This window comes from Apteryx mantelli, chromosome 1, assembly GCF_036417845.1.
Source record: "Apteryx mantelli isolate bAptMan1 chromosome 1, bAptMan1.hap1, whole genome shotgun sequence".
NCBI classification, from domain to species: Eukaryota; Metazoa; Chordata; class Aves; order Apterygiformes; family Apterygidae; genus Apteryx; species Apteryx mantelli.
In genome coordinates, this window is record NC_089978.1 from 135,826,604 (window position 1) to 135,839,810 (window position 13,207).

At 43.3% G+C, this 13,207-nt stretch overlaps 1 protein-coding gene across 4 annotated transcripts in view; it reads right to left on the reverse strand.

Annotated features, from left to right (window-relative positions):
- Positions 1-13,207, reverse strand: part of LOC106497239 (ephrin type-B receptor 5) — a 100,038-nt gene that overhangs the window by 61,346 nt on the left and 25,485 nt on the right. For all 4 annotated transcript variants that reach the window (XM_013958093.2, XM_013958094.2, XM_013958092.2 and 1 more), the window contains exons 3-4: positions 9,836-9,900; positions 8,451-9,147 (exon numbers count right to left, since the gene is read on the reverse strand). In XM_013958093.2, the coding sequence (XP_013813547.1) occupies positions 8,451-9,147; positions 9,836-9,900 (762 nt within the window). The remainder of the gene's footprint in view (positions 1-8,450; positions 9,148-9,835; positions 9,901-13,207) is intronic.

Below are 13,207 nucleotides of genomic sequence, written 5' to 3' on the forward strand. Positions count from 1 at the left end.
ACTTTAATGAGGGAAGCTTTTGTAAAGGCATGTCCTGCTTTGCATACCTGTAGAGCTCTTTGAAGGGGTAAAAACATGCTGGAAAAGGGTAATCTAGTTGGTGTTGTGTACCTGGAGTTCCAGAAAGCTTTTGAAAAAGCCCCTCAAAGACTTTTAAGGAAACTAAATGGCCACAGGAAAAAGAAGGAAGATCCTGGTTGGAAGCTGGGAGCGTTCAATGGAAGTATCATGTATTCTTGTCTTGCTCTTACTTTTTCCTAAGCATCTACTTACAGCAAAAAATAGACAGGAACTGGGCTAAATGGATGTTTTTCAAACAAACGGGGATGAAGGTTCTAGGACTTTGCAAACTGATGTCAAGATGTACTGCTCACTTGTGATGGCAGACAGAGTAGGAGATTTTGATTTCTCTTTTTCCTGAGACACAAAAATAGCTCCTGGTCTCACAGAGGAAAGTCAAGGGAAAATAATCTATAAATTGTCTCTAAGGAGACTCCTTAAGAATAGTTAACCTCAGGGGACTCAGGTGACTTTTTTTGTGGTTAGGTAAATGCAAAAATAAACCATAGGAAGTGGGTACATTTGGGCCTGTATCCAAAGTGAACATAATCCACATGGAATCTGCTCCAACTCTAGACATCCTCTCATTCATATTCTCTGATGCTAAGATTCAGAAACAGAGGAAAATCATAGTCATATGACCTCCTACATCCTAAAGAATAGAACATGAGCTCTGTACAATACCAACGATAGACATATTCATATTTACTTTACATGAGTCAGTGGGTCTGCATTGACCTATTTGTTGTTTCGGAATAACAAATGTCTAAAAGCCTAAAAGCTTCTCAGAATTAAATTTCGTGTTTTATAGATTCTCTATCTTAATTCAGTAGCTGTCTAGCAATTAATAAACAAACCCCAAACCATGCATATTGGAAATCATATGATAAATGCCATATATTTCTGTATGAATAATCAAGATAATACAGAATTGATGATGCTCTTTTCTTTAATCTAGCCCATCCTAATGAAGGACCATGATGACTTAATGAAAGCAACACAAATTATAATACATTTTGTAAAAATAGTCTACTTGTTTTTTTATTTATAATGTTACTTTTATGACAAAAAGTCTTTAATAAGTGACACATCATGTAAAAAAAAAGCAGCAACAACACAAAGTACACACTTTCTGCTTTCTGTTGACCCAGGTTAAAAATTGTTTTTGGAGGTTAGATCCAATTGTTTCACAGAGGGCATACTGGTCAAAGTTTAACTGCAATAGCGCAGAGGATAACTCAGGAAGAAAAAATCTTCTTTTGTGGAAACAGATACAGACATAAAAGGTAAATAAGGCCACACCAACAAGCAATATGCAAGTCAAGTACATAAGTAGAAGATTGCATACAGAGTTTTCACAGTATGTTTGAGCTTTTTTCCCCTAACACTACAACACTACAAACTGAGAAGACAATATAGGACATGTTCCACTATCAAAAGTATGACTGTTGTCCTCATTATCTCTCTCATATGTTCACTGCACGAGAGGGTATCCTTTCCTCTGCAATTGCCTGATTTTACAGCTTGAAATCAGTGGCAAAACTTCCACTAAATTAAGTGGTATAGGATCATGCCATAAAGGCAGATATAAAGGGAAGTAAAAGTAAGGTGGCCTTTTAGAAAGTTCAAGGAAGAAATGTTTAACAAAGAAAAGGGTTTTTTTCTTCCTAACAAGAGGCAGCCAGGATGCCCAATGTGCTTGAAATATTTAAAGAGCAGAGCAGCTAAAAAATGTATCCTCTTGTATCCCTCCTGGGAAACCTGCATGCTCCATCACCTCTCTAAAAATGCCTGTACACCAATGCACGCAGCATGGGGAATAAACGGGAAGAATTAGAGTTCTGTGTGTGGTCGCAGAACCATGATCTCATTGCAGTTACAGAGACATGGTGGGATAGCTCGCATGACTGGAATGCTGTCCTAGATGGCTACCTGCTTTTTAGGAAGGACAGGCCAGGAAAGCGAGGTGGTGGAGTTGCTCTTTATTTGAGAGAGCACTTGGAATGTATCGAGCTCTGCCTAGGGGTGGCTGAAGAGCGAGTCGAGAGCTTATGGGGAAGGATTAAAGGGCAGGCTAGCATGGGGGACACTGTGGTGGGTGTTTACTACAGGCCACCTGATCAGGAAGAGGAAGTCGATGAGGCCTTCTACAGACAGCTGGAAGTAACCTCATGATCACAGGCCCTGGTTCTCATGGGGGACTTCAGCCAGCCTGATATCTGCTGGAGAGACAACACAGCTAGGCACAAACAGTCCAGGAGGTTCCTGCAGAGCATTGATGATAACTTTTTGACACAGGTGGTGGAGGAGCCAACAAGGAGAGGTGTGCTGCTGGACCTTGTAGTAACAAACAAAGACGGACTGGTTGGAGGTGTGAAGGCTGGGGGCAGCCTTGGCTGCAGTGACCATGAGATGGTGGAGTTCAGGATCCTGCGAGGAGGAAGCAGGGCAATAAGCAGGATCGCAACCCTGGACTTCAGCAGAGCAAACTTTGGCCTCTTCAGGGACCTACTTGGAGGAATCCCATGGGTTAGGGCCCTAGAAGGAAGGGGGGTCCAAGAGAGCTGGTTAATATTCAAGCATCACTTCCTGCAAGCTCAAGATCGGAGCATCCCTATGAGTAAGAAGTTGAGAAAAGGGGGCATGGAAGACATGCATGGATGAGGAAGGAGCTCCTGGCAAAACTCAGCTGGAAGAAGGAAGTAGAGAGAATGTGGAAAGGGGGACAGGCCACTTGGGAGGAATATAGGAATGTTGTCAGAGTCTGCAGGGATGCAACGAGGAAGGCTAAGGCCCGTTTGGAATTAAATCTGGCAAGAGATGTCAAGGACAAGAAGAAGGGCTTCTTCACATACATCAGGAGCAAAAGGAAGACTAGGGAAAATGCAGGCCCGCTGCTGAATGGGGTGGCTGTCCTGGTGAGAGAAGGCAGAGTTACTGAATGCCGCCTTTGCGTCAGTCTTTCCTGCTCAGGCCAGCCCTCAGGACTCTCAGACCCTGGAGGCAAGAGAGAAAGTCTGGAGAAAGGAAGACTTCCCCTTGGTCGAGGAGGATCGCGTTAGAGATCATTTAGGCAAACCTGATACCCACAAATCCATGGGCCTCGATGAGATGCACCCACGAGTGCTGCGGGAGCTGGCGGATGTCATTGCTAGGCCGCTCTCCATCATCTTTGAAAGGTCATGGAGAACAGGAGAGGTGCCTGAGGACCGGAAGAAAGCCAGCGTCACCCCACTCTTCAAAAAGGGCAAGAAGGAGCACCCAGGGAACTACAGGCCAGTCAGGCTCACCTCCATCCCTCGAAAGGTGAGGGAGCAGCTCATCCTGGAGGCCATCTGCAAGCATGTGGAGGATAAGGAGGTGATCAGGAGTAGTCAGCATGGCTTCACAAAGGTGAAGTCATGCTTCACCAACCTGATAGCCTTCTATGCTGGAATGACTGCCTGGGTAGATGAGGCGAGAGCAGTGGATGTTGTCGACCTTGACTTCAGCAAGGCTTTCCACACTGTCTCCCATAACATCCTCATAGGCAAGCTCAGGAGGTGTGGGTTAAACGAGCAGACAGTGAGGTGGCTTGAAAGCTGGCTGAATGGCAGAGCTCAGAGGGTTGTGATCAGTGGCGCAGAGTCTAGTTGGAGGCCTGTAGCTAGTGGTGTCCCCCAGGGGTCAGTATTGGGCCCAGTTTTGTCCAACTTATTCATCAGTGACCTGGATGAAGGGACAGAGTGCACCCGCAGCAAGTTTGCTGACGATACCAAAGTGGGAGGAGTGGCTGAGACACTAGAGGGCTGTGCTGCCATTCAGAGGGACCTGGACAGGCTGGAGAGATGGGCAGAGGGGAACCTCATGAAGTTCAACAAGGGCAAGTGCAGAGTCCTGAACCGAGGGAGGAATAACCCCATGCACCAGTACAGGGTGGGGGCTGACCTGCTGGAAAGCAGCTCTGCAGAGATGGTCCTGGGGGGGTCCTGGTGGACACCAAGTTGACCATGGGCCAGCAGTGTGCCCTTGTGGCCAAGAAGGCCAATTGTATCCTGCACTGCATTAGGACTAACATTGCCAGCAGGTCGAGGGAGGTGATCCTTCCCCTCTCCTCAGCCCTAGTGAGGCCACATCTGGAGTGCTGTGTCCAGTTCCGGGCTCCCCAGTACAAGAGAGACATGGCACTACTGGACAGAGTCCAGCGGAGGGCTACTAAGATGATTAGGGGACTGAAGTATCTCTCTTATGAGGAAAGACTGAGAGAGCTGGGCCTGTTTAGCCTGGAGAAGAGAAGACTGAGAGGGGATCTTATCAATGTGTACAAATATCTTAAGGGAGGGTGTAAAGAGGATGGGGCCAGACTCTTTTCAGTGATGTCCACTGACAGGACAAGAGGCAACAGGCACAAACTGAAACACAGGAAAGTTCCATTTGAATATGAGGAAGAACTTCTTCACTGTGAGGGTGACTGGAACAGGTTGCCCAGAGAGGCTGTGGAGCCTCCTTTTCTGGAGATATTCGAAACCCGCCTGGACACGATCCTGTACAATGTGCTGTAGGTGACCCTGCTTGAGCAGGTGGGTTGGACTAGATGATCTCCAGAGGTCCCTTCCAACCTCAACCATTCTGTCATTCTGTGATTCTGTGAAAGCCAGGATTCAGTCAGAAATCAGGCTGAAGCGAGGTTTGATGATACTAGAAAAGTCTGCACACCAGGAAAAGCAGGTGCAAATAAACACATGATATCCTAGGAAACTTCTCTAATCCTGCTGTGGAAGTGGTTTACTGGCCTGTATAGGAAAGCAAGGAAGAAAGAAAGTACACGAGTATCAACCAATGAGGAGGACAAAATCCATTTCCCTACAAGTGTGTCCTGTTATTTTCAGAGTTTAAAAACAACAAATATATCAATTTGCTGTCTCATCAACAAGATCACACGCATGCTTAATAACAACATGATATTTATCCTGAAACTTTAAAAAATGCAAACCTATCAATAATACTTAAATCAATCAGTTTTCTGAAATACATATAAGCAAATACTGCACATGGTAATTGTTTTTCTTTACATTGTTATTTTGGAAAAACAATGTTTAATGAATGTATGCATATTTTACTAAACATATTAATTCAAGTCTAGCTTGAGAAGTCATTAATGAACAAATCTGCAAGGAGCCGAGACAAACCACAGGTGCCCCAACGCATGACTTCAGGAGCAGAACAAATACTCGTAAAAAACAAAACAAAACAAAACATTTGCTTGTGTTTCAGCTGCTGAAAAGCTGAAGCAGGTTCTTTAGAGAGCAGTAATTTTGGGATCATTGAAACTGCCCAAGATAAACACTTAAAAACAGAGAAGAACTCTTAAAAGGGTTACTTGAAGAAAGATGTAAGAAAAAGTTATATTTGTGAAGTCCTAAGGTTTTACACATTTACATATACTTTACCTAAAATACAGAAATAATTATTAAATAAAACGTGTTAAGAAAATATTAAGGCGAATCTACTATTCTCAAGGCAATGGCACAATCTGCAGGTGCAGTTTGTCCCACCTAAAACCCTACCAAACTCTAGCTTGGGGAATGCATGCTTCATCTGAACAGCATTCAAAAAAGAAACCAACTATTTGATGGTAAATCAAATTGTTGCAGCACTGAAACAAACATGTTGGAGTTCAGAAATGCTTAGTATATCACAGCTTCAACAGAACTGCCAGATGCTGATTGCATGTTTAGGTACCCTAACATGGGTTTAAGAATCCCATTTTAGGCACCCCTTTTTTCAGGAAGTTGCTATACTATGCACAGTGCAGTGAAAACTATGGTTACATATTTTCAGAAAACAAACAAACAAAAATCTTAAGCAGACTTTCTCTTGTTATGTTTTCTTTAAAGCATTAAAGAACAACAAGATCCCAAAGGTTTTGCTGGGAGAAATTCAATTATGTGAACAAAGCAAAATACAATTAACGAGCCTATCAAAAGAGTGTAATGAAAAAAACAAAACAATGTAAACACCAAAAATATTTGGAAGACCAGAATTTCAAAGTGAAAGATCCATAAACAAATGTCCTGTAGCCTGTGGAATAATTTGTACATTCTAATTTCAAATAATTTCCTTATAACTAACCATCACAGCTGAAAAACTTCCTCTAATGGCTCCTTCCAGTTGTGTGCTATAAATATATGAAAGATATGAAGAAAATTGATCTACTGGGATCATCTTTCTGCTGAAGTAATTTGATTTTGGTCCTGTGGTTCATATAAGAAGTCCTCTAGCTACTAGAAATTCATCCATTCCATGCCGAACATTAAATAGTATTCTAAAAAACAATTTCACATATTGAGTGCAGGTTTAGTTTCACTGCAGACTGAGTCTTCAGTCACTATCACTGCACCCACCTACACCCAGATTTTTTCCAGGGATTGAGAGTGCTTCAGCTGAGGCTGCATCTTTGCAGGATTCCTGCAAACTGTAATACAGTTACACAAAATAAGTATCAAAAGTCTTTCAGTCAGGCAGAATTGATCCCTTCTTTCATGGACAGTAGTTTCCTACTGTTTTACCCCCTTCCTCTTTGGAGCTTCAAGGCAGTGTTTAAAGCCCACATTATGAATGACTTGCTCCATTTTTTTCACAGTTCGATTAGAGCGGAAATGTCACTGTACAACTCCATGTCCCTCTAGCTACTCTAAGTCCGTCTAGAAACATAAATGATATTGTAGGACATTTCTGATGCAAAGGAAGTAGTATTATTTGGGGAGGTATACATATCAAACTGACCATCCATTGAAGAATACTTGCAAGAAGCTGGCAGCATAAGATCAGATTCGACAAAAGGCAAGTATAAATGGCACATATCACAGAGCAAGCAAATCCAGCACCACGTCTGGAAACCCACAGACAAGCTACTTCTGTTAAAGACTGTACTAGGTCCTTGATGACATACCAAGCACACAGCCAAATCCTAGGCTATAAAGGCTTTGAGAATGAAAAGAATATTATTTGATAGGAAAGAGACTGGACTAAGCAAAACTGGTGATCTAAACCCGAAGGAGGTTTCAGATAAATTAAGACATCTTCTCTGGACTAACTCTGAAGCTAAGCACCACGTATACTGATCTAGAGAAGGCCTGAATTGGCCAAGAAGCCTTCTAGCAAGAGAAAGAAAAAAAAGAAACTTGTCATTCCCACTATTTCTATTTTAAAACAATGAGGAGGATAAAAAGTCACACACATTTTAAACATTCTTAAAGCATAAACAAATGAAAAGCACTTACCAAATTTAATTCTCTTTGTAAGTCTCCAGCACAATGAACTCCGTGACTTTCAGAGTACTGTGCTTTAATAATGTTATTTTGCATGACTCCAATCACTTCATGAAAAAGGAATTTAAGGTAACATACAGACAATCATTAACTATATTGTGCAATTTTTCACTGAGGGTTAACCAGAATGTTTTGTAATTCTCAACATCCCAGGCATATTCTTATTTGAAAATATTACACTGTAACTTTAGAATTGCCACTGCAGTTGAAACTGGGTTCCATGTTATATTTAATTTTTTTTAAGAGTCCTGAATTGTGGTGGAGCAACATTTTCCATTGCTAAGAGATCCTGGTGATCTCCTAGCACAGATGTCTATCAAAACCGAGGAAGCATCAGAAGCACATTATACACCAAATTATATATATATGTAAGCAACATACAAAGCAGTTTGGTCTAATGGATCGTCTTAAGCTTGAAATGGATAGAGGGTCATGACATTAGACTGCCTGTTCAGGTTTGGCCAGATTTCGGCCCAATACCATTACTGGGTGATATGCAGTTGATTCTACTTCCTCCTAGGACCATTTCACGCAAAATGTCATGTGCCCCAGGACAGAAAGTACTTTACAGGTCTCATTACAGTAGCATTATCAGGGTTGTTTCTTACCCACCCAGTCTCCCTGTCCCATGATCAGACTTTGCTCTTCTCTTGTTACCACTGGTTCCAACAGTACTAGCAAAGGGCCCAAGCCAGTAGAGCATATTAGCTCTGGGCTCAGCTCTGCACCCTGTGACATCTCCCCTCTATGGATGGTGCAACTTGGTGGAGAAGCGGAACCACGTTACAGCTGGCTAGTCACAACTTTTACCCATTCTGCAGATGTAGCCCAAAATGTTCTCTCTGGTCACAGCGTGAACTAAGCCTTGAATGGAGTTTCTAACCATGTTCTTAAAACCAAGAAGTGGTCCCTCCACCTTCAGTCTGCAGCACTAAGTTTGAGAAGAGGCTGTTAGTAAGCGCTCCATGTGAGAAATGATTTCACTTCCTAGATCTGTCAGCTTTTGGCAAGTACCAAATACTAACACAGAGATCCAACAAGGAATGGGCTGCCTAAGGGATGGGGAAAAAAGTCACTCACCTTGGCAGGCTCGTTCATCATCAACAGGCTGGTAGCCAGCCTTGCAGGTGCATCGTCCAATGGCCACCATCCACTCGCCTTCTCCATTGCAGTGCAACCGAACACCTGAAGATCCAGTTGTGCTTGCCTCTTCAGCATTTGCTACACATGTCCCTAGTGACTCCACCAGGGAGGTCCTCTCCCCTCCAGCAAACGTTTCAGGGAAGGAGGCAAATCCTTTCACCACAGCTGGGCACTTGTAGAAGACGACCTGAACTGCTACAAGGGACATGCAGGCTCCTGAGTCCTGGAAGGCCAGGTAGAAGCCACGCTGGGTGAGTGGCCCAAAGCTACGGACTTTAACATTCATCTTTACCACCTTCCCAGCGCTGTCCACCTGGGAAAAGCTTTCATCAGCTGCAATAGTATCCACCTTGGTCCAGGGGCCCTCATGCCACTCTGGTAACTCCTGAGAGGCTATGTCAGCCTCTGCCTGGTGGTAGTAGAGCGTGAAAGTTTCCTTGCAGGAAGAGGCCACAGTACGCATGCTGGCACAGTCTCTCACTGAGAAACGGAGGCGGACATGTACTCGGTGGGCCCCATGCCGCTCAATGAAGTGAGTACGCAACCAATTATTCTGACCTGGTTCAGCCACATTACAGACTTCAAAGGTTCGGATCAGGCGCTTCTTGTCATCCAGAACACTTACCTCATCCCACTATAATGGATATATGGGAGAAAAAAAAGAAGAAGAAATAGTAAAAATCGAGGTTCAGTGTTCGACTGTACCAAAAATACAGGACAGGCCTTCTTCTTCCCTTTAGAGGAAAAGATTTCCACACCTATGACAGGACTTGAGCCCACTGCTGGCATGTGTAGTACAGCACTCTAGACAAGACAAAGTATGATGTTGTAAAGAAGGGCTGTTAAAGGCTGTAAGGAATGACTGTTTCCATGCAAACCTGTCATATTGCGTTGAGGATCTTAATGTCAGAAGTTCACATTTTCACCCCTCCTTCTCCATCTTTCCTATCTCCAGAGGAAAGACACACAAGACAAACAAATAAGACAGAAATGAGAGACTATCCTTTGGAGAAAACATTACAGCAGAAGTCCCTCCTACCCAACTCTACCAAAGTTAGGCTGTATGGGGGAGCGCTGGAGATCTCATGAGTACTTCTGAGGGGAGGGGGGAAGGAAGAGAATAAGGAGGAGGCAATAGTATCCCACCCGATAACCTCCTCTCTTAACGATCTGTTTTTGCACAACATACAGTGTTCAGATTGTTCAGATGCACAGAAAACATAAAACAAGGCTCATTGGCTCCAGTCTCCCTTTTTTCATTGGCTACACACTTGCCTTCCCACCAGAGGTGGGAGCAAGAAGAGGACAAGGGAAATGCTTACCCCATCAGGAGGGTGAGTGGTCCAGCCAATCTCTGAGGTTTCTCCGGTGGTATCCAGAAGTATTTCTGTTTATATTAAAAAATAATTAAATAAAAAGAACATTTTGTGCTTTTCCAAATCATGGCAAAATTTTATCTGTCCCTCACAGGACTCTCTGGAGAAACCAAACCAAACCAAACCAAACCAAACCCTTCTCTTGTAGAGGGCTTCCACATGCCCAGAATACACATTCATGTTTTGAGATCAAGTATGACAGACTATATCCATACTAATAAATTAAGCAGGACCAAGACAGGGCCTTGGGCACTGGCACATGATCATGCTGTGCCATAGCTAGCAAGTTGCTTGGCATTATTTTGGCTGGACAAACACTCTTGCAGGCAGTGTGTAGATACACTCACAGCATGGGCCAGAGTTATCATAATGAGCAGTACAGGTGAGGCCACCCCTTTTTGGAAAGGGTGGGACAGAAAGATAAGTTATATCGATATGTGCCAGGCCACGCCATTCCCCATAGATCCTCACTTGCCCATTTTATTTACTAGTATAAATGTGGACACAAGGCCAGGAACACCTTTGTTTCCAGCTCTGTAACCAAATGTCTGTGGGAGTTTAGGATGATGACCCAGCTGATCCTCCAGTGGATTCACTTTGCTCTGGGGCTGGGCATGCTGCAAGCCTGTGTTCTAGTCCCAGCTTTATCAGAAACTAATTATTAAATAGCCTTTTGTATTATACTGCTCAGGGGTAGAGTACACGCAGAACCTCACAGGCCTACCTTATTCCCACAACTAGTCTGCATTTCCCTTGTTAAGTGAATCTGCCACTGGAGATAGGCAGCAGACTGACTGCTCTTGGAGATGATTCTCCATTCTGTTACAAAGCAATACAGAACAGGTTGTGACATTGTAAGCTCTACACATAGTATTCTCTGCAGGGAACATCAGCTCTGACACCACCCAAGAAGGTACTGGTATGCAAGCATGTGAGTGTTTATATGTATATTTATAGGCGGGACATAGGAAAAAACTCAGTCATGTAAGTATTTACATGTGCTAATATATACTGTACAAGTCAACTTTTTTTTTTTCTTAATTCTGGAAAACCATTCTCCTTTTGTTTGCTTCTTTTAATTTTCTTTTTTCTATCCTATTGGAAAGGAAGTGGAAATGGAAAAAGGAAATGGAAAAGGAAAAAAAACACCAACAATTCTTTCAATTCTCTGTAAGGATGTGATTGTCCTGTCTTTTATGCAGACGTACTACATTAGTAGTTGCTTACTTGCTATTTTCAGATTACTGGATTGCTGATTCCACTGTCCCAATCAGGATTCCTTGGGATTCAGTCCACATTAAACAGCATAAAGAACAGGCCAGATTCATCCTAAAACAGACGTGATCAAGGGGTCAAGTTTATCTAGACCCCAGGCTTCTCCAAAGTCTCAGAATTGATGTTTTGCCTGTTTCTACAGGAGATCATATATTTCTTAGGCTTTTCTGAGGAACAGCTGCAGCAAGTTGTCACAGTTCCCATCTTCAACAGAAGGGTAAAATACCTGGACTGGCTTGCCAGAACTGGAAAGATCTACTGCTTACTGCTGAACCAATCCCTTTATAGAATTACCTAGCAGACCTCAAGAAATACTGAGCAGCTCTGCACTCGAGGGTAACCTGGCTCACATGGCTCCTCTGAGCGACAGAATGACTGGGAAAGGTCTATGAACCTTCTTGAGGCATGATCCTTCCCCAGGCTGTCCCTACAGCAGAGGGACTTTGCACTCCCCCATGCACACTGCTGTTGGGATTGCACAGTCAGGCCCAGAGGGTCAGACTCTGTCATGTCAGTATTTAGCCACTGGCTTCTCAGACATAGCTTTGGTATGTTGGAACAATATGCAAGGTTATTTTTCAATAAACAAGGAACATTTTCCTAATCAGGTCTGAGTCATTCCCTTTACCAAAGTGTAATGTAACTATCCCATAGAAATTCTAGAAGAAAATAAAATAAAGAAAAGAGGACCAGGGCAGGGAAAGGCAGGTAAAAGAAAGGAGAAGAGAGAAAATAAAGATGACTTGTTTAGCAGCCTGGACTCTGCTACTGCTGGCAGGCAGTGTATTTCCCAGACAGCTTCTCTCCAGTGAGCCACGTAATCTTTATCGAGCCCATGAATATTTCACAGAGGAACAGATACAGGTGGTCTGAAGCAGACAAGACTCCTCATCCAATGGTGAATATTTAAAAAGCCAGGAAGCATTAGAAAGAAAAGTACACATGAATATTGTGTGCATATATATCATTTGGAGGCACACAGTCAAAAGTCCCTGACTATTTTCATCTTCTTCTCCCTCTCCTACTGGCTATATCCCTTGAATCAGACCCCTAGTTACCCTTATAAAACTAACAAGCCAGAGACTGTTCTCTATTGCTGAGGAAAACTGGCACTCTACAGTTCATGTTCATATGGCTAAAAGTTCTCTGACCCCACAGAAATGAATGGTTGCATCCAAACCATCTCTCAGGAATGGTCCTTGGCCCATTCTAACTTCTGACCTATGCCTAGGCATTGTTTAGGAGAATACTAGTTGGAATGGACCAAACCCATGACAAGAGACCATACTAATAATTTAACACTGTGAATGGCCATATGCCAGTGTTTAGGTCTAAGCCTTCACCCTGTCAATTTATTTGTACTGATGGAGCAGTCCATATCCTCAGTGCACTGGGCCAGTGTCGCGGCCTGCGGGAGTGACGGGAAAGAATCAGACGCAGTCACAGAATGCAGATTCAATTCCAACTTTATTCAGCAATTTGCCCATCTTATAGGTACAGGCATGCGGCGCCTTGACCCTTGATTGGTGGTTCATACAGATTATGTCACAGGTAGCCAATCATGGCACCGATCACGCACGCAGCGGTCATGCCTTGTACCTTGCTACTTGTTTAGCAAAGCTATCTTACCCTTAACCTTGGTTCCCACTGGCTTCTGCTAGTTTATCTGTACTTTCTCAGGATGTATCATTTCCAGCTGCACCAGTGTCCTTGGTGGACTACTTTAAAGCACGTAGCAGTGGCTATAGCCTGAGGCCTAAGGTTCAGCAAATTTAGGTACTAATGCTAAGCAAGTTGTGCTAAGCAATTATCCCTAAACAGCGTCAGTTCCACACTCTCTCATATAGATTATTGTTCTGAAGCAAATTAATCCTAAACAGCGTTAGTTCCATACTCTCTCATATAGATTATTGTTCTGAAGCACCGCAAGGGCCCCAACAGGCCAGACCATTCTGAATTCTGCTGCTCTTTAGTGCAGAGAGCAATGGTCTCTACAGCTGAATTTGCTAGCCTGGAAGAAAAATGGACTACACCCTTTCAGTC